The 22,260-nt window shown below is 40.2% G+C and overlaps 1 protein-coding gene across 1 annotated transcript in view; it reads left to right on the top strand.

Annotated features, from left to right (window-relative positions):
• The window catches only part of LOC308123694 (neurexin-2-like), a gene marked incomplete at its 5' end in the record, with an annotated part of 459,246 nt that overhangs the window by 88,608 nt on the left and 348,378 nt on the right, over nt 1-22,260 (top strand). Inside the window, 2 exons of the mRNA XM_080486315.1 lie at nt 7,565-7,738; nt 15,929-16,048. Coding sequence (XP_080342441.1) covers nt 7,565-7,738; nt 15,929-16,048 — 294 coding nt within the window. The remainder of the gene's footprint in view (nt 1-7,564; nt 7,739-15,928; nt 16,049-22,260) is intronic.

Below are 22,260 nucleotides of genomic sequence, written 5' to 3'. Positions count from 1 at the left end.
TACGATACGATGTCTATGTTTGGATGACAATACAAGGTTTGCCGATGTCACAAAGTCTGTCACGATACGTTTTCAATAGTATTCTTCTAAGCTCTCATAACTTTACAAATGAAATAGTGATCACGGAGCTGGTCGCTGCAGTGCATCATGGGAGCTTCTGCTATTCGTGTTTTAGATAGTGTTGGGGGTTATATTAGGTTTGCAGAGTGTGTATGGTTGTGTTGTCTTGAGTTTTTGTTCCTTAGTTCATGTAGCTAATTAATTCATCTAATTTAGTTTGGTTTATTAGTTGTGGGTGGACAACCAGGACTGAGAAGGTTTTTGTGTGGGGTGTCCTCCTGCCATCGTGTTCCTGGTGATTTGTATATGTCAAAATAAAAGCCTCTACTATTCAGATATCATAGAAGAGACTCTCTACCTCGAGTGACGCGGTTACGGCGGCGCTAGATCAACCATCTTACCGTCGGAATCCGAAATACTAACATGCCGCCACGGACAACGACCCTGCCGTGCACGTTGTGTGAAGGCGGCGGGAGTGCGCAGGAAATGGTGACACAGACGTGCCATGTGCATTTCAAAATAAAGACGTATCTTAAAGATGACGATGTGGATCGATCTTGTCATTGTGCATCGATGTAATTGTATCATTAATAAATGAATTGATGTTGATGGATGTATTCTTACACCCCTGGTCACCAGCCTGATAAAGCGCTTGCATCACACGTCTTAACGGCCAGGGTACCGAGCGAGGTATCTGTTTACACTCCTGGAAGATACAGAAAAACGGAAACGTAATGACTTCTCAATCTGTGGTGTATTTATTTGGTTTCCTCTCATCTTGACATATTGATCTCCTCGTTTTGTGGTCAATTTCAGTCGGCCTCATCCCACTTTGTATGCAACAGTTCCACATTTTACACAACAGGCAAAGATTTGGCCCCAAAAAACCCTTCCTTTTTGCTTTAGACAATCTGATTTCTGACAAGAGCACTTAGTGTGAAACTGCATCCCCCACCCCCCCCATTATCCAAGTGCACTTTAAGAGCAATGTTGTGAGACACCGCTCTAATTATAACAGGTGAAGTATCCTTGCAAGTTGTTTTCTTGACCAAGATTGTTTGTCTCTGTAGAAGTCAGCAAGTCAGGAAATCTGACCTTTCTGTAGAACAGAATTAACACAATCGATTCCACTAATTTACCGAAACGTGCTGTTGCTCTCCAGAAAGGGCAGAAACTTCACTCTTTCATTCTTATTTTACGTTCGGCCAGGGGTGCCAATCTAGTTTCACTTCATTTAATTAAATATGGACAGAAATTTAATCAATACTCAGAACACAAACAGAAGATTTAAAGGTAGCATCCTGATATATATATATATATATATATATATATATATATATATATATATATATATATATATACCGGCAATTCCTAAACCATTTGTTTTTGAGGCGTTTATATATATATAAACGCCTCAAAAACAAATGGTTTAGGAATTGCCGGTTTATCCTCTGCTCATACACCTGTCTCGCTTACAGCCCACAGATCAAAGATGAAGATTTGCAAAATTGGATACATGACGTTTTCACACCTCCAAGGGCAAATGAAAACATCATTACATAGATCTATATTTTGCTTTAAAGCCCCTCAGAATATCCTGACAGTCTAGAGTAAATGTTAAGTCCGTGTGCTCTTCCAGAAGGTGCTGTCAGAGACTCTCCTGGGTCCGCATGTGCAAGCATCCCCATTCCTCCCATCGGCCCCTGAGAGGTCATTATGGTAACTGTGGAGATGTGGAGGTGGTGTTCTCTGGCGACGCCTGGAAGGCTGTAATTGGTCCTGTCTTACGGATCTCTTTGAGCCCTTCAGTAGCTCAGGCATGCATCACTGCTGGGACGGCGCAGCTAGAACAGGATATAGTCCCTGCCTGCGAGGAAAAGTGGTTACTAATTCTAACCCCTCTCGTCCAGAGAGCTCCTAAACAACTGGGAGCCATTTTCACCGAGATATGTCAAAGCTGGAGGGATAGCTTCAAACAAAATTGAGTTCACAGAATCGTTTAGAGGACACCAAAAAGGAAAGTGAACCTTGTTCTTGCCCTAAAGGTTTGTGTTGGGGGGGAAAAAAAAGTTGTAGTTTAATGAAACCTTCTGGTGCAAAATACAGTGAAATGTCCCAAAAAAAACAACTTCTAAAGCTGTTGCATTATGCTTATAACTCACCTTGACAGAATGGTTAGTTTGACAGCAGCGTGGTAACTATCATTCATAGCAGCATCACCGATATATCTCACCTTGTGTCTCAGTGTTGTGCTTTGTCCACTACTCTTAAGAGGCCTGTTAAAAATCAATGTTTTCTTTGAGATTTTCACCATTTGCTTTGTGGTTTGTCTGTCAGATTGGACACTCTTCTGCCCATGGGCCTGATGTTTGACACCTTTGACTTAGTGAAAGGTTTATGTTTTCTCTGTTAATGGAATACGAGTTTATGAATATGATAATATGAGCACTCTGAAGCTAAATGTTATGAAGTTACTCAGCCAGAAAAAAAATCTTTAAAGTTTACTTTCCATAAAGGTATCACTTCTGCACCGAGAATAAACCAACACACAAAAACAAGACCATTACCACAAATTTCCAACCCGCAGATGCCTCAGTCGATCACAAGTCAAACATTTTACAAACAAACTGGAATTTGTAGTCGTCAAACTGGTTTAGTTTTGCTAACTGACATCATCTTCAGTAAACTTGCTGAATAGGTTTCAAAGAGGGCGTCGCGGCAGCTCATACGGAAATATCACCCAACGTTTGACCGATTCAGCCCGAAAAAAAAGCCAGACTTTCTCAAAGAAAGAGTATTCAAGCCATCAGAATACTCAGAAATATTGCGAAACTGATCAGTTTTTCCAGTTGCAAATCGAGGTCTTGCGAGATATATATATATATATATGTATACACACACACACACACACACACACTTTTTTAGGCTATTCTAAAAATATCTAATTTATCCAGAAAAATTAGGAGAAATAAAAAAAAATATTAAAATATGTGTATTTTATATAAATGTTTTATTCTATTAATTTTATTTATTATCTAATACATTTTATTAGTTTGGAAAAATTTTTAGTTCATACTGACTATTTTCTAGAAGTTAGCTCTTTTTAACCTGCATCTGTTCAAACAATCATGAGTGGCTCAAGAGGACTTAAAAACGATGAAATAATTATATTCACGATATTTCAACTAGTAACTATGATTAACTATGAACAGCACTGAAATTCAGTAACTCAAACAGTATTTAATGTTGGATGGCCAAACTGAATTCACATGCTGCCATTTGGATCATTGCATGGTAAAAATCCCGCCTGCTATCTTTGTTCTGAACAGCTTTTTTAATGTAGAGAACTGGCACGTTCACATTGAAGTGTTCCAAATAAGGCTGGCAGGGAGGTGCAGGAGCTGTAACGTACACTGGGGAAAACAATCAGAGGGCCTTAAAGCAAGAGCAAGAGCGAGAATCCAAACTTTTACTCAAAGACATCTGTAACTTAAATAAAAGTCATGAAAACTCCACAATGAGCGTCCGGTTAACTGAGTGGGTGAGTGCACGCTGCATATTTATCCACCCTCGGTCTTTCATTGAGTGAAAAAGAAACTTGTGTGACTAATGTTTACAGTACATCTGGCGCCGTCCGCCCTCCCTCCGTGCTTTCTCCCTCTTCCAGCCAGACTTCACCGCCTTGTTTGCTTCTTTTGAGATTAACTCCATGCCGACGATTTCATATTTGCTAAATGGTTCCCACAGCCTTTATTTTCTGGGACATCACTCAGCCGGACAGCTAATGAATTCATGGTATTGATTATAATGCCAGGGAGCTCTGGCTTGGGAAGTATGAAGTGTCAAGTGCTCATTAATTCCAGCGAGGAGTTGGCAAACATCATTGACTCATTCCATTACACAGAGTCCACATATAATTGACCTTGTGGCTCATTGCTTCTCAGTTAGAACTTCTGCTTTTCAGCTGTGTAGAGAAAGAGGAGAAGTCTTTTATTTTTTGCTTCAGTTTCTCTGTGTAGGAAGGTTTTCTGATGGTCTTATCTCTGTGGAAAGATCTCACCCCTGTGCGGAAAAGGTTCGGCTGGATGTTCATTTTATGCCTACTTAAAGATAAAGTAGGAGTTTTGATGATATGAAAAAGCCCGGAGCGTTTCAAACCGTGTTTATTCATGGGTGCTTACATCAAAGGGCCTCTTTGTGTTTTTCATAATTTCGCTTGGCATTTTCTGCAAAAAAAAAAAAAACTTCAGCGAAGAGAAGGGCCCGAGATAGAAAGCGAGGGGGAAGAGAGTGAGGGAAATAATTGGGTTTAAAAGTGGATGAATATTTCCTTTTATGTTGTAATATAAAGAGACATTAATTGTGCTCGAGTGGAGAGATTTCCCAAAACTCAAGCGTTATCGCTTAGGATTCACAGAGTCGGTGAGGAAGTGCTGCCGTGTTATATTCTGATCTGCCCTCAGGAGGGAGCGCGGCGCACGGACAGGCGCGAGGAATGAACGTGTCGGGAATGGAGACGCTTCCGACACTGCGGGCTCGATGCCACGCAATTTATTCAGCTCTTTGAATCATGTAATTGCCCCAACAGGTCCTCGCCGCCTCTGTAATGATGAGTGTTTTGTCTTGAAGGTCTCCGAGGAACACACCTCCTGAAGTTCACACTTCTGGAATTTAAACTGTCGAATCCTCTTTGTGACTGTGGTGGAGGTTTTTTTCTACCTGGGCACAGTTGTATCAAGGCTACATAGGAGAATTTATACCCAATTTAACCTGTATATCCTTCCTTTTTGCAGATTTTGGGGGTATTTTTATAACTATGGGGATAAAAATGGCATCATGTCTCAGATAATTTGAATCTTGTGTAAAACCACAATGGTATGACTCTCAGTCCATATACTCCTGGGACTTGGTAGTTTTATAGTTGAGTCATAAAAACAATCTAACTTGGTCGTCTGTCCATATGGATGTCCGTGTACTTGCCATTGTTAAAGTTCGTAGCATATTGTTCTCAATCTAATGTGTGCAGTTTCATTACAAAAACAAGCAACGGCGCCAACTTAAATTATTTTCTGCCAAAATATCAAGAGGGGGCGAAACATACTTTGTACATCACCAGCAACTTAATTACCAGTCCGGTGTTGCTCATTAGTTTAACTGCTAATTCCAGCTGTGCTATATGCTATATGCTAAAGAGTCTCGGGGCTCACACACCAGCGAAGCTACATGCTTAACATGATTAAACAATGACTGATACACTCATTAAGAGGAAGCTCTACAGTCTACAGTACAATAGTGAAGTGAGTATATGGACGGTACACGCTGCTCTCTGTGTACTGGAGACACAGTAGAATACTGAAAACTTGCTGCGTGTAGCATCGACGCAGAGGCTGTGCAGAGCTGTTGTGTCAACGCATTGTATGTGCATATTGTTTGCATATGGACTATGAATTAGGCTTTATGGCATGTTTCAGTACGCGGTATCGGCAAGTAGCTAAAGGTTAGTACTCGTAATCGACGCACCATTCTTAAATTACAATGGTGCATCCCAAGAGGTTATGGATTTTGGAACTCTCGATTAAAACTTTGAAAGGGTATTTTGTCATCATGTATTTTGTATTAAAAGCAAATGTATACCAGGTCTCTATTCACAGATTTCCGCAATGATGGTCTGCTAATATAAATTAATTTGATTAGATATACTGTAGATTTGTCTGCGTTGAGACAATGTGATCACCCTGATCGTGCTCATCTTCACCCCCGGGGCTGGTATGCAATATAAGTAGATTACTTAGAATTATTACCTGCAGGAACTAACAAAGTGTTTGATATTAAGCCAATTAATCAGCACAGATAGCATCATTAACTGCAAGATGAGCAGATTACCTATCTTAGTCTATTTTCATTTACGTCTCATCTCCTTAATGGTTGATCGGCATTTCTTCGGCAGTGGGGTTCACGTTATTTGCATGTTAATTAACGTGTGAATTTGACGTAATTGTGCACAAAAGGGAGATTATGGAAATTCGCTGTGTGAACCTGCAGCAGTACTAAAGGTCCTCATGCTGGTGGAACATCAAAAGGCAACTTCTGAGAGAATTTTTCAACTGCAACACGTTACGTTTCATAACAAACCGTCCTACCGCAGTCACATTATTCTGAATATCTTGGTGGAAGTCCATGAATTGAAGCGAGAGCTAATTTCATCAGAATCATTTCCAGTGTTTCTAAATGAAGTTTTACACAGTAGATTATATACTAGAAGGAAAGTTACACTCCCCTAGCAATTATTGCGACTTTATCAGCCATCCAAATGCATAAAATACATTTATTTTCCAAAAAATGCTGCAGTTTATAAAGTCTTTAGTTCTGAGGTCAGAGATGGAGTTTCATGCCCTTCCTTGCTGAATTTGTTCAGTTTTCCTTAATTTTTGTGATTCTGACCTCTGCCTTCTGACCACCAGTTATGAAATATTTAGTGCTTTTAATCAAAGTTACTCAATCACACAATTTTTCAAGACAATCACACTTTTCTTTTATATTCTAATTATTTTCATCCTGAATTTGCGCAGTCCAAAGAAAGATTCCTAATCACCATTTATTCAGTCTTTTTGCAATATTTGTGTAAATTAGGGCTCCAGCTATCAAATGTTTTAGTATTTGGGTCGTATATTGATTTTTCTGGTGATTAAACCAGTAATCAGATTAAAAAAAAAGAAAAAAAAGATTTCATTTTTGTAAATTAAACAGTAATACATGATAGAGATAATAGTTAAAGTCAGTTCAATTCCTCTTAAAATAGATTTTTTTTAGTGGCAGATTTTGGTGGCATAACTGCACTGGTAGCTGCTTCTTTAATGTAATAAGTGCCATTGTTATATATATGGTAAAGATGCCAAAAAAATACATATCGCCATATTTCACTCTTATTTTTTTGTACTACTGTAAAGTGAAATAATAAACAAAAAGTGACAATAAATTTACATTACTTTTTCATAATGTATACATAGCCATATAGGAGACTGACAGAAGTGTGGGCTATGTTGATATATGGATCCATATATATAAAAAAAACAAAAAAAACAACTCCTTCGGTACTGATGTAGGCGTCATCTACAGTAAGACTTGTTGAAGAATTGTGAGCTTCAAGTTGTCTGCAGGTCATATATGTATATGTACATGTATATGTTGGTGCCTTACGATCTTCTGCTGATCTGTTCAGGGTCAACCAAATTAGTATTTCGTGGTTGCAGAAGATGACTGGGTATGATAGTAATATCTTTAAGAACAGACACTTTGCTGTTTCTGCACTCTTGACTTATTGTGAAACGTTCTTCAGTTATATGCATGGAGATTGAAATAGAGAGAGAGACTCACAGGTCAGTTCTTGATTTTTAAACCATTGTGACATTTTGTATAAAATCATGAACTTGTCTGTGATTTGGACCACAACCATTTTAGCTTCATTCAGGTTCATACTCACACTTGCTGCTTCTGTGTTTTGCAGGGGAGCTGTACATCGGTGGCGTGACGAAGAGCATGTACAGCAATCTGCCCAAGCTGATTGCGTCCCGGGACGGGTACCAGGGCTGTCTGGCCTCTGTGGACCTGAACGGGAGACTCCCTGACCTGATCGCAGATGCCCTCCACAGGGTGGGCCAGGTGGAAAGAGGCTGCGACGGTGAGTTGTGGACGCCAACGTGTCGACTTTGACATGTAATTACTGGTGCAGTGGTGGCGTAGAGGTTAGAGAAGTCGACAAATTGGTTAAAAGCAGAGAAGGAGTTTCTCAAAAAGGGATTTAAAATGGATTCTTCTTAATGTCAAAGACTTGTGGAGTAAATTTTTTATTGCCTGTTGACAGGGAGCAATACGTCATCATCCAGTTTAGTGTTGGAAGAATCACGATTCTAAAAGCTTGAATACATCTGCATTTTATACTTTCTTCTAAAAACATGCATAAATTAGCATTTGCTAATAATTATGACTCTTTATAGCAGGAGAAGTAAACACATTTTAGTTCAGGTGCCACAAATCCAATTTCATCTTAAGTGGTGAAATGTCATGATAATCTTTAACTTAAAGTTTTTTGTTGTTGCGGTGCAGACTATGCACTATTTAAATGTCTATATTTTAACAAATCCTAACAATTACTACTGGATCTTGAAATAATCTTGCAGGCGGTTCTTAATGATTGACACCCCTAATTTATAGCATTTTTGCTTTTGTTGCCCAAACCTATACAAAAGAGTCTACATTACCTCAAAGATACACGGCAATAATGATCTGTCTCATTCTGATATGACATCAAGAGATTGTGACGCACATATTGACCGGATGCCATTTGAAATGAGGCTGCACAGTTAGGACATAGTTGATTTAAACCCGCACACACGTGACTCAATTACAACATTTCATGCCATGTTGATCACATGACAGTTTAACCAATAGCTGAAAGCTTAATTTTTACCAACCTTTGAAGTTGTTCTTTGAAGTCCAAAAACCTGCAATAAAAACTTTACTAATGACAATTTTTTTTTCTTCCTGCATACAGCTTAAGCCCTGCACCAAAGTACAATTCAGTCCAGTTCATAATTTCAATGTTTTACATGCCAGTTTTTTTTTTTTGTGATTTTTTTTTTTCTTTTCTATTTTTGAACAGCATCAGATATAAAACAATAGAACCAATTTTTTTTTTAATATGACTTAAGTATGATGTAAATATTAAATCTAAAACTTCTCAAAAACTAATGATCCATCAAATTCCATCCCCAAATAATTATTAGAGAACATTCTAATCTTTTTTTTCCAGTTTTTTTCATAAACAAAATAAGAATAGTTGAATCAAACTGTTATTGAAATTATTAAAATCCTGATAATTGTTCAATCTTTGAATAGGATTGAACTTAATCGATTTAATAAATCAAAACATACTGACACAAACGTGAATATTTCACAATTTAGAGCAGTTTTTAGGAGGCAAACATTTCCATTCTTAATAACTTTAAGAGGATGTTAGTTTTTACTTAATGATGAACAAACTATGCAAATGAGATACAATTAAAACAGTAAGGAACACAATGTTCTCATTTACTGAACTTTTTATGAGCATATATATATATATATATATATATATCATTTTTGCTAACTTCATTAAAACGGTGAGTAAGTACATGACGGTATTGTCCTTCATTTTACAAGTAGGAGTGGTCGTAAAAGCTGGTATCGGTGCATCCCGAGCATGAGTGCAGAGCTTCTGTCCATTGATTTGTCATTGACTTTATTCTCTACAAGATAAAAAACAGCAAAAAAATTAAAAAAATCCCTGATTGTGGAGGGAATAAGGATTAACAGCTAACTTCTGAGCTGGCCTTCAGAAGTGATTCGTCCTTGCTGCGCTCTGTTATAGTCTCACCTCTGTGAAGCTGCCAAGTTATTAATCTTTTTATACACACACAGTAACAATAATTCCTCTCAGGGAGTGCCATCTTTTCAACAGTTAATCAAATAGAGGAAGTAAAAGACACAATTTTGTTGCGCCGCTTAATGCGCGCATTTACACACACATGCTGGTTTTGTTGCCCTCTGTGGACAGATCACACCCATGACTGCCACTTGAAGGAAAGAAACATGCCCAGACTGTCGCCACCAGCTCTGGGCAGTCTTTACAACCCGTCCTCTATATATCCTCTGTGATGCCCCATAAAACCACTGCATGAGGGGGAGGACTCTTCCCCCGGACGTGTCGTCGTCATTGTGGCTAATCTCAGGCACGTTTGTGATGTTTTCTTGCGTGTCGTTTTTACGTCGCCTCTCAGACTGTCTGGGTAGTTAATCCTGAATGTGACTGCAGATTTTGGCTTCGGCCTGCTCCCCCCTCCCCCGCCTCCCTTCCTCCACCACGTCTCGGTGGCAAACCGAGCATCAGAGAGCACAGACTTGATTTCCCCGAGGGCTGCATTGGCCGACTCGATGCTGCACTGATCCAGCTTTTCGTTTTTTCTCCTCTCCACTCTTTTTTTTTATTTTTTATGTGTTCCCTCACTTGTTCCCCAACGCCACCACTCGTGCCAACCGCCAGCTCTTATTACCTGCCTACACTTATATGGCACAATTACGTCGCTCCAAAAACACAGTTTAAAACTGCATTAAGCTATCACTCTGACTCCCGCAGGCACTCGAAATGGATGCTAATATTAGTTAATGATTGGATGTGCCAGGGAGTTGAGCATTGGTAATTGACCGGTTTTGGAGTCCTGAACCCCTCTTGATAAATATTAGTATATCCAGTCCCTGCGGCTTTTGCAAATCCACAAATTCCCTGGATGATATTACAGAAATACATCAGAATTGGTTCTCCAATGCCACTGTGATCAAATCCATGGTGTCATTATCCCAGAGAGGCCATCATTTCTGTCAAATTAATGTCTTTTTTTTTATTTTTTTAATGTTCTGATTGATCCTGATGAGGGGTAACAAAGATGACTTTTTCCGGATGTGCTGTCGTCCTGGATCGCCGCCAGCAGCGGCACCGGCTCGTGTCCGAGGTCACTGTTTGATTGCGCACCGGGTCGCCTGGTGCAGTCAGAGGTGGCTTCTGGTCTGGTCCCTCCAGACCCGAGGCCACATAAAGGCTGTAACACTGAATGTGCAGCACATCTGACTCAGCAGATCATCACAGCAACGAACAGAAAAGAGACAGAGGCTGAGAAAACTGAAATGTGAGCCTCACAGCGGAAACACAAGTAAAAAGTCACGAAATACAGATTGAAAGGAGAAAATAGAGTGAAAAATCTTTCATATTAGCTCACAATGTAAAGAATTCGAAGTTGCAGTTGAAGAAACTGCAGCAATCAAATCATTTCAGTATTCAGGCAATGTCTATCCATTACAGTTTGGCACAGAATCACCTACTTAATTGTTTTTTCTCTCTCTCTTAAGCATATTTCTGGGGCAGCCCTCACAAAGGATGCAGAGTCCAAGCAATAGACCATTCCCCAACATCTATTTTAGACTATACAGATTATTATCATGGTTCTCTTTGATATACACATCAAAGTCTAAAATCAATCATTTTGAACGTTTTAATAACATAGAACATTTCTTACATCACTTTGCATTTTCTATTATAATGACGTTTCTTGTTAGAACAAGACACTTAATATGGGATTTAAATTTTACATTACGGAAGAACAATATCACTTGGTACAATTAAATCATGTTTTAATACATCAACATTAGTTAGCAGTTCGCTTTTTTTTAAGAACTTTTTAATAAATCTTGTGTCAAAAAAAATGTAATGACTGTAAGGTCAAAATTGACAAAAACTATAAAATTCATGCACAAACTATAGTAAAAGTATGAGTCCCACTGCTAGCAGTGTTAGCTTCAAATTACGTAATAACTCTCAAAAGAACACAAATAGTCATTGTTTTTTTATGCCACATTTACACAATGTTTCAAGTGAAAACACATTGATTTTGTGTTTACACAGCAACGTTTTGAAAATAACATCTGTTCACACGGAAATGCTGAAATCGAAGTAGTTAGCATGCCAGGCTATGAATTAGCGCTGCTTGTTGTTTTTGTAATGAAACCACAAACACACACAAGTGCATTTTCAGTGGCTCCGAGCACTATTTTCTTGTGAACAGACGGGTGGTGGTGCAACAGTTTTCTGCTTCCACCTGAAAACATTATCCTGGGCGATGTCGTGGCCTTAAAATGACCTCCTATGGAGCGCACTGCCAGCTAGCAGGTGTTTTCATTGTAGCCCAGCAATCTGTGTAGCGTCGCAGACAGCAGCGAGGGAATGCTCTATTCCCTCAAGTTTCTTTTCTTTTTTTTTTCCCTTTTTTTTTTTTTTTTCTGGCAATAAAAAGACTAGCCCCTTTATTTACTTTGTTATTTCAAGTTTCCTGAACATGTGGAGTGAAAGTGACAGATGGACTTTCATGCTCCGTCAAACCTGATTGCGAGTTCTCAGGCAGCCACTGATTCAGGTATTGTTTGTCCCGTCAGGAGTTTGAAGGAAGACGGAAGGAGTAATTACACGACATGGTTATTAATTATGGCAAAAACTTTAATTAGTTCCACAAGGGAACCTTTTATTAGGGACCAATTAATGGGGTAATTAGCATGGTTAGGCATTACTGACACAGTCAAGTGAACATTTTTTAACCATGAGTAAAAACACCATGATTGGTTGTTTATTTTTGTTTATTTATTTTTTTAATTTTGTATTTACTTCTTCCTCTTACACAGGTTTAAGAGGAGGGTTTTTTTTTTTTAATTGGGCCATTTGTAAATGGCACAGTGAGATGTCTGTTTATCTATGCAGAAACAAATTACTCTGGCACTGAACCATGGTTCTTTGAAAATGTCTGTGTTTAATTGAGATTTTAATGAGAAACCCTACCACCAGCGACACAACAGCCGCCACGCACCCTTATTTTTAGAACTATTGTCTCACCTCGGACTTGATCTGCATCCTAATCTTCTATCTGTCGTTAAGCTTTTGTTGTTTTTCTGTTCCCCTCCCACCTCTAATTTTGAGAACAATTATTTGAAATCAGATTTTGTCTGAAAGGGAAAACTAATGAAGATCTTGTCTCCCCGCGGTTCAGTTGGTCGTATTAGCTTCTGATAATACAAAGTCAACACAGGCAAAAAACAAAACAAAACATTTGAAACAGCTCCTTGTTGAGTCAATAGCACGAGCAATCCGAAGTGGAAAGTTCCCGGTTCAGTGTGAAGAACTGCCCAGAACTCCGCTGAGAAATCACAATGGTTGAGTTTGTAATCGACAATTTAGATGTCTTCAGCCATCCGTGACGACGGGAGGGAGCGCGCGCCGATCTCATCTGTGCAAAACAAGAACACACAAAGCACAAACAGGCAGGAAATGCTTGCCTGTCACGCTATCTTCCAATACAGTGCTTCTCAACCTGGGGTCCCGGGCCCTGTTAACAGGCACCAGGGGCCAAGGCTCTGCCTGACGTCCACATAAAAATAGATTTGGACATGTCAGAGAAAATAATGAGGCAATTTCTAGAATCTTATAGCAGAACTTGAAAACTGTCAGTTTTTTTGGCTTCACGAGAATCTCACGCATCGGGCCATTGGCTGGAGCCAACGTTGTGCCCCCATTTTAACATATTTTGTCGAATTTTAATCACTATTTGATTCAATTCATTTTCATTTTGTTTTATCTCTGTAGTGCCAAGTACAACAGTCACTTCAAGGCACTTTTACAGTGATTATACATTAGTGTGTCTCATGTTATCATGTACAAAGATTTGCATACAAGTAAATTATTATCTACCATGCTAGCATGATGAGTTCTTGGTTTCTTATGTAGTTGTGAACTGGTGGTTTGGAAGCCCATCCCCTTATAGAGCCAGCTGCCAACAAATTTGGACCAAGCAAAAAAAAACAACAAAAAAAAAAACTGTTTCACCATGCATAAATATGTAAGTGCAAAGAATTCTCTGATTGCAATTCAAAGAAAAACTGCCGGTCATGCTTTTCCACCTACAATTGTGCAAAGCTTGGATTGGATAACATTATATAGATATCATTGGCATGAAAGCCGTATAGGGTGATTTTATTCAATCATGTCTGCCAAAGACTGCAAAAAACACCAAACCAAAAGTTAAATATTTGAAAGCGTTTGCTGACGTTACATATAGAAACACTGAGGTGAATCAGATCCCACATTTTCAGGTTGTACATATTTGGTTTGGTAGAATTGTAATCAACAAAAAAAAGGCTTATTAAACATGTAAATGTCCAAAATGTATACAATCGACCTGTGATTGACTTCATTATAATGTTTGAGCCGTCAGACATCAGATTGGGGTTTGAATACTTTCTGGGGACAATATGGAAAAGAACATTAGTGAAAACCGTTGATGGAAAGTCTTTTGTCTCAGTTTTGCTGATACTAAACCTTTTTCCCTCAAGCTCAAACAGAGCACCAGCTCTTCAAATATTGAAATCACAATCGCAAGCTTCAGTGAGAAATCTTCGAGGTATCCTCCCCTCTAGCTGAAACCTATTTGTCTTTTCTGTTTTTAGTCTCGGTGAACCGTCTACCGGCTCTGTTTGCTTTGGTTTTGCATCTTTCGCACATGTTACACTTCTCAAATTGAACCTGTGCAAGCTGCTACCCTTCTCACAAGCTACTACTTCTCACAACAGCTTGCTGAAGGCTGCTAAAATGTCAAATCTCTGCAAGAAAGCCTCTGTGAAAAACAAACCATTTCAATGAAATAGGGTGGCTAATGTTGAATATCTTATTGTAGTGGATATAGATATATGTTCTCATTGTATTAGTGAGTGGGCTTTGGCAGAAAGGTTATTAAAAACAATGGTATGCCCGAAATTTATTTTTGCCACTTTAAGACGTAACAATGGTCAACCACACTTTGCAATCAGCAAATCACAAAGCAAGAACTGTCTATTTAGGGATTGGTCCGAGAATTTTAGAAACTTCTCATGTACTGGAATCTTCACACACAAATATTTTGATAAAAAAGCATCAGTAACAGACTTTAGGAAATGTTGGAACGGGACATTCCAATGTAGATTCAGCCTCAGTGTGATGCCATCCTGCCAACACTGAAATGTGTACATCATAATGTTGGTTGGTTAGGTTTTTATTTGATATGCCCCCGTTTACACGATAATGTTTCAAGTGAAAATGCATTGTTTTTTAAATTTTTGTTTCAGAAATGTTTCATGTTCACAGCAACGTTCTGAAATGTTCCGTTTCCACGGAAATGGCAGAAACACTGAAAACGATGTAGTGAGCATGCCAGGCCACCAGTTGGCGCTGTTTGTTGTTTTTTGTAATGAAAACCACACACACAAGGGCGCACATAAAACAATACGCCATAAACATTAACAATGGGAGTACATGAACATTCGTATGCACAGACGACCCAGATGGATTGTTATTACAGTGACTGTCAACTTTAAAACGAGGAAGTCCCTGGAGAATCTGGAATCTGGAGTCATGACACTCTGGAGGCAAACATTGTTCTAATTGTCCATCTACTCATAGAAAAAGCATTTACCACGGCTGTGGTGCACATGTGCATTACAGCGATTCCGCCGCCCGCTCGGGACTGAGCCCAAACTTTTTTTCAGGAAGTGTCCCACCTTAGGAATCATTTTTAAACAAGTTGTTTTTTCACTGGCTTCGAGCGCCATCGTCATGTAAACTGAGTCCCAAAATGGAACAAAGGTTTTTGCGTTTTCATTTGAAATCATTGATATCAAAATGCAGCAGGTATTTAACTTTCATGCCATCGTGCAGGACTGATTGGGTTTCGTGGTTAAAGAAGTCATGAACGTTTGTGAACATGATGCAAAAACACTTTCAGAATAACTTCCAAATGGAACAATTGAGATTTGATGACCAAAGCTTATTATGACTTCATATTTATCAAATCTTATAAAACTACTTATGAGGTGAAGCTGCTGTTGGTGGAGAGGAGACACTTTTAAAGAAGCATTTTTAATGGAGGCAGTATTGATAAACACCGGCAAGGACAGGACGAGTTATTCAATTTGACACTGTACCAGATGAAGAGATATGGAGGCAAGTTTAATGTGAACAATGTGAAAAAAATCCTTTCTTTTTCTTTTTTAATGGCACTGTTCAAAAAGCCTTAAGAAACAAGACAGCCAAAGATAATAATAATTCCATTGGGCCTTTTTTTTTTCATTTCATGTTTGAGTAAAAAAATACTATATTGGACTAAAGTGATGAGGATCAAAAAAAATGCAAGACCATAGCCAGCATCAATGAATGTCATTGGACGTAAGTCCTGGATGAACGTTCTCCCTCTGGGTTTGTCTACAGGACCAAGTACCACCTGTACGGAGGAGTCCTGCTACCATCAGGGAGTGTGTCTCCAGCAGTGGGAGGGCTTCACCTGCGACTGCACCATGACGTCCTATGGAGGCTCGTTCTGCAACGACCGTAAGTAAACCTTCCCTTCCTTGAGTGTCGCGGTTTGAAAGTATGTCGCCGGAATGAATGCTGCAGTGCGGATGATTATCGGAGTGACAGATTTTGCTCAGATTTGTCGACATTAAAGCAAAAGCTCCACAGGCAACTGGTTTGGTTTTGAAGTGGCACATTGTTTGGTTGACTTCTGATTGTTCGACTGGGATTTGCTCTTTTGTTTTAACCTTCAGGCACTTGATTCTTAGGAATAACACGTTTGTACCTTGAAACAGCCTGATCTGTTGAGCCTTGTGCGGCTTTAAGCGCATCAGAACTTTGCAAAGCTACCTCCGCCTCCCTGACTGAGCGAACATGACTCAAGAACACATTCCATATTATTTTAAACATTCGCTAACAAGAAGTTATTACCTCACGACGGCCTGGCCTCACAAATCGCCCACGTCCTTCTCTGGAAACCTTCCGTCACTCACAGAGAAAACGTTGCACCACCATGAGATTGGTTCCTCGGCTCCCGAGGCGCAGCGGACACATGCTGCGAGGAGAAATAGCGATTTAAGTCCTGTGCGCCCGCTGCGTGGTCACCTGCTGGGTGGCTGCCAGCCACGGAGTGAAGCCAGGGAGGTGGAAGGGGAGAGCGGAGCGGATTGATCCTGATGTTTATTTGAATGTTTCAAGTGTTTCTCTCAGACCTTGGCTGTATGCATTCATTGGAATATGCTTTCTGCTAATGCTTTTACCGCCGGTCGCGGCCTCGGAGCGATAGTGCACACATTTGCATAGATATTGCCGAGGTGTGAACTGGCTTGAATTGGGAGAAGAAGAAAAAAAGTCATCTTTGTTGAAATGTTCAGTGAACTTTGGAAAAGAAGTTGTAAATACAGATCCATATCTTCACCTCTTTATATTGGAGATGTTACTTAAACACACACACACACACACACACACACACACACACACACACACACACACACACACACACACACACATATACACACACACACACACACACACACACACACACACACACACACACACACACACACACACACACACACACACACACGCGCGCGGCTACCAGAATCCACACTGTGAGCTTTTCTGAACAGCGGATGAGTTTGAGCATTAGCGTTGTGACATGTCTCACGTTGTTAAGCATTAAGGCGCGGCAGGTGAAATTGGATTTAGCGCCAAAGCTACACATAAGGATGAGACATTTGTTATTCCCGGAGAATGGCTGCAGCAGCTTTTGGTGGCACAGAGCTCATGTACAATTAGCATTCAGCACTCTCCTCCGGCTTGATTTAAACAGGGGCAGAGGCAGGGTGACAGGCTAATAGACTTGTTTGCATAAGTCTTTGTTTGCTTATGAAGTGGTGGCTGCAAAGCTCAGCTGTATCACCCTCACCTTCCCCTTGACGAGCCACCCCGTGCTTCATTGGCCATCAGGTTTATGTTTTATTGTTGTGCGCCGCCGCCGTTAGGTCGGCTGCCGCGTTGCCTTCCAGGAATATAACTGGGCGTGACAGTGAGGGGCCTGATTAGTGAGGTGTTCCTCCGGCTCCTGGAAGTCTTGGGCAAAAAAAGGAAGGTGATAATAACTGCTCGCTTGGCGTGACAGCCGCAGCGAGATAAGCAGAGATCCTTCGCTCGGTGGAAGAGGGAAGCAAATGAAGGGGAGGGGAAGAGGGAGAGTTATACAGTCCTGTGTTGGAGCTGTTGCCTGTGGGGAGTGTTAGCGGCTTGAACCTGCTGGTTTCGAGGATGACAGGTAGAAGTGGAGCAGGGGAGCGAATCGACAGATGTCAGGGCGGAAATCATGTAGGAGACGTGTGTCTGTTGTGAGAATGTGCACACCGAGCGGAAGGACTTCACCAGCAGCCCGATCAAACGCACAATGGCACACAGAGAAACGCACATTCAAGTGCTTTGCGCCACGCAAGGGCTCTAAATCCCTCCATTTTGACGTCTCTTCATCTTGTTTGTGCTCACAAAACACATACTGACTCGGCGGATCAGTTGGTTGCTGGTTAAAGCTCCTTCCTCCCTGTGTATTCCAACCTGTGCAATGATGTTCTGGTGAGAGGTTGCCATTCTGTGCTATAACACATCCACTATGTGAAGAACATTGCTCTTCCTATCCAATCAGGGGAGGGCGATTCGTAAATTATCCTCACGATCTGCATTTAAACGCTTCATAGTACAAAATCTCAGAGTGGTATTGGTTTTCTCGTACGTGCTTTGTCATGGATTTTAATTCGATCCAAACTTAGTTCATGCCTGCAAGTGCAGATTGAGTCAGACAATAACAACAATGAAAGTTTTTATTTAGAGCCACCTTTCAGGTGGCTCAGGGTCAGTTCACATAAAAGAAACATCAGAACATGAAAATGTCCTGAAGCAGATGATACGAATGTTGAAATCTCATGTACAATAAAAAAAAGAGACCAGGAGCAGGATTGGTGCATAAATCGTTTTTCTTTTTGGTTTTGTATCCATAAATCACATCTGCAGCTTTCACAAAACCATGCTTAAATAAACATGTATCTAATTTATATTTCCTTAAAGAGACGTATCACACAGCTTAAAGAAACATGTGATACCGAAATTAGTTGAAGAGGGTAAAGAAAACAGCTTCAAAGGCTAAAAGCTGAAAAATAAATAGTCTAAAAGAATCTAAAAATAGTTGAATGGTTGAAACTGATAAGGTTCATTAGCTGAAGGCACTAAAAACATCAAAAGAAGGTTAAACTGCAAAATTAGCTGAATTGATTAAAATAGCTCAAAAGGATTTAACTGCTAAAAACAGAGTTAAAACAGAACTCAATTTCCAAAACAGTTGAAAATATCAAAATGCAAATGAGCTAATATTTTAAGGCCATTTTAGCTAAAACATCAGTTTACAAAAATATGTCATGGCAAAACATACCCAAAACAAATAAAGCAGGTGAAATTGCTTAATCTAAAAATCAAAAAAAATATAAAAAATAATGACTTAACTGGCTGAAAAAGTTAAAACAACCAAAACGCCGTTCAGCTATGAAAACAAATTAGGCTTAAATTAATTTGTTAAATGTGTAAAATTCATCCTGAGTGACAGTTTTGGTAAAAGTCTATAAACTTTCTAAGGTTAAATATATTTTACAACTAGAGACCAATTTAATCTGTTAGAAAAATGGAAAATATGTAACAAGGTACAAGTTGGGTGCAAACTTGATAATGAAACAGATCATGGGCGTCAAACTCCTATTTCTGGAGCCACATACACACCCATTTTATTTTGAGTGGGACGGATCAGTGAAATAGTGCCTTTCAACTTTAAAGTTTATTTAAAGAATATACGCGATGAAAATGTCTATTTTCTCCAAAAAACACTACCAAAAATGACTAAAATCTCAACATAAGGCTCATTTTAATGAAACCCTCTGGTGCAAAATGTCCAAAAAATCTCACCCTGGCAACATGGCTTGGGGCTAATGCTAGTTTACTAGCTTTCATGGACGCATCGGCAATATCTCGACACAGGTCTCAAGAAATCTTAGGAAATATGTTCAATCAATGTTTCTCTGAAATTTACACAATTTTCTTGGTGGTTAAGCCGAATTGGAGCCTCTTGTGGGTCGGTTTTGGCCCTCGGGCCTTATGTTTGACACTTAATTAGAGGGTCCGACTTATCCTGCCTGAAAAAAAAAAAAGAGAAAAGTTTATCACACTGAGGATGATCAATATCAAAGCAGTGTATTTAACCAGCTTTTGCGACCGCCTGGTTGTTTTCACCTGGGGAAGCGCTACACCCCCAGTTAGTGGTTTTCCAGATGTGTTATGCCGCAGCATGTCAGCCTCTTTTCCTATGTGCATGATGTTTTCGCTCTTGTAGCCTGTCTTCCTCCCTCACAGCAGCCGCACATCTTCTGGCCTGCCTTCCTTCCTCATCAGTGTTTCCAAACAACAGAAAAACACATTTCACGCCTCGACCTTGAGATCTCGCCGAACTTGAACCTTTTGGCTCCTTCTCGCCATTCGTCTCCTCTTTCTTGTCTTTCCTGCGTCTTACTGACTCCCTCGTCTTCCTCAAGGCTTTATCTCTGAGTCAACACTTTTCCGAACATGTCAGACTGCCTTCTGGGAATTTTTTCTTGAGCCTGCCCGGAAAACAAAGGTAGGACTTATCACGTCGTCACGTGGCATTTATTTTGGGGAAACCATGAATCAAAAGGTATTCTCTGGGTCGCTCGCCAGAGTGAAGTGGTCTGGAATCGCCCAGTCTCACATCTCTGGCCCGGATCTGTCATCTACGTACATGAAACTGATTGCTTTGAAAGGTTTTAATCCCTTTGTTGGGTTTCCTGACGCCACACAAATGGTATAGCTCGGATCCGGCGCGCGTGTTTCCGCATGTATAATGAGAGAATGAACAGGTGCGCCGGTCGCTTTGCTTTGTAGCTCTATGAAAGGTATGGACGCATGTCATCAAAAGAGAAGGGGTTGGGAACTGGGCCAGGAAAATGAATCTCAAAGAACAGGCCTGCCACCCGGTCACGCTGTTTTCTCTCTCTCTCTCTCGCTCTCTCTCTCTCTCTCTCTCTCCGCCGGTGCGGAAGCAGTGTACAGATACAACACACACCCACACACACCTTGTGTCAGTGGACACAGAAGATTCTCAGTAAAAGAGGTGCAAAAACATTTTTTTTTTTGCCTTTAGAACGAAAATGAAGTGATTTGCTGTGTTCTTAGAGCCGCAGTTGCTCATCAGAGGTGATGTTTTGTGTCCGTCAGTCAGTGCAGAAGAGCTCAAGTCAAATTTCTTTGTTTTAAACCCAGAATCATTCGTTCCACTCCGGGAGGAGAAGCTGTCAGAATTATTGACACAACACTTATTATTTATGAATGCAGACCGAGCTCAGTGGCAGAGATATTGCAAACACGCAGAAAAAAGAATCCATTTCCCATCATTTCTTCCAACACCGATGTTTCATACTAGATAAACTGATGTCATTTGTCTCCATTTGAGTTTTTGGGTTGTTGGACATCAGCCAATCTCATTAACTACAAAAGATATGCAGTGGGTTGACCTCAGTAACCAAAAACACATTTTGAAGCCATCTTTCCATGTCTAATGCAATTATCATTTCCAAATAGTGCCAAAAAGAAAAATTCCTCAAACTGGCGTAATTGAATTGGCGGATGAGTCCGTTGGCCTCAAGTCGCAGCCTGTTAAAAGGCTGATTCCTACGTAGTTTTGTGTCACTGAGTGTTATCACAGAGGTTTTAGTTTTTTGCAGTCATTTTCTGCCTCTAATTGCAGTTCCCTTTAAAAAAAAATAAATAAATTAACCTTTCAAACTGATCACCGGAGAGAAGGGTGGGACATGAACTTATATGTGACCGTGGTGATTTGCTGGCGGTGGCATTGGGATAATCCGGGGAGCTGGTTTGGCCCTTCTGATGGTGTTGATGAGACTCGGGCTGCGTTCAGGAGTGCTCTGATGTGACTGCTTCAGCTGCGATGTTGCCAAAGCCGTCTTAAACTTGCTCTGCCTCAAGACGCGTCCTTCAAGCAAGGCACAGGGACTCGTGGAAATGATTGGTCGAAGCAGGTTTTTAATTCTTCTTTCATTTGACGTTGGTGTGACGTGGATTAGCCATGAGTGCAAGATGGAGAAGATGAATTTGAATGTGATATCAGGCGAAAATGCAATAATATTGAGTATTGCGATAACGATATGATTTGTAGGGGGTGCATGAATCACCACGAATAAGATTTTGGTCTGATTTTGAATTTGCGAAAACAAGAACATTCCTTTACAGTTTGGGTATCCGTTTACTTCACTAGGGTGCTCAGAGCCACTGAAAATGCAACTTTTTGAAAAGGGCACGCTAACTTGGATCGCTTCCAGCATTTCTGCCGTAAACAGACATTGTTCTCAAAAGGCTTCTGTCCAAACATGAAATGAAACAAACACACACAAATATCATTGTGTGAACAGGACCTGAACCCTTTCCCTTAATCATGACAGATCAGAAAAAAAACAACCCAAAAAACCAAGTGACACAGAAGCCATTTGATGGCAGAATCTGGTTTTGGAATGTTATTGTCGTAGCTCAGAGTCAACGCCATTGCCTTTCACCCTCAGAACAAGACAATGTCCGTATCTCTCACTTTGTGCCCTGATAAATTTGTCACGGTTGCAGTGCAGCAGTGGTCCCGAGCAGTGCAACAGTCCGTG

The sequence above is a fragment of the Lipophrys pholis genome (assembly GCF_963383615.2).
Source record: "Lipophrys pholis genome assembly, chromosome: 18".
NCBI classification, from domain to species: domain Eukaryota; kingdom Metazoa; phylum Chordata; class Actinopteri; order Blenniiformes; family Blenniidae; genus Lipophrys; species Lipophrys pholis.
This window is presented reverse-complemented; position numbering and strand designations above follow the sequence as displayed.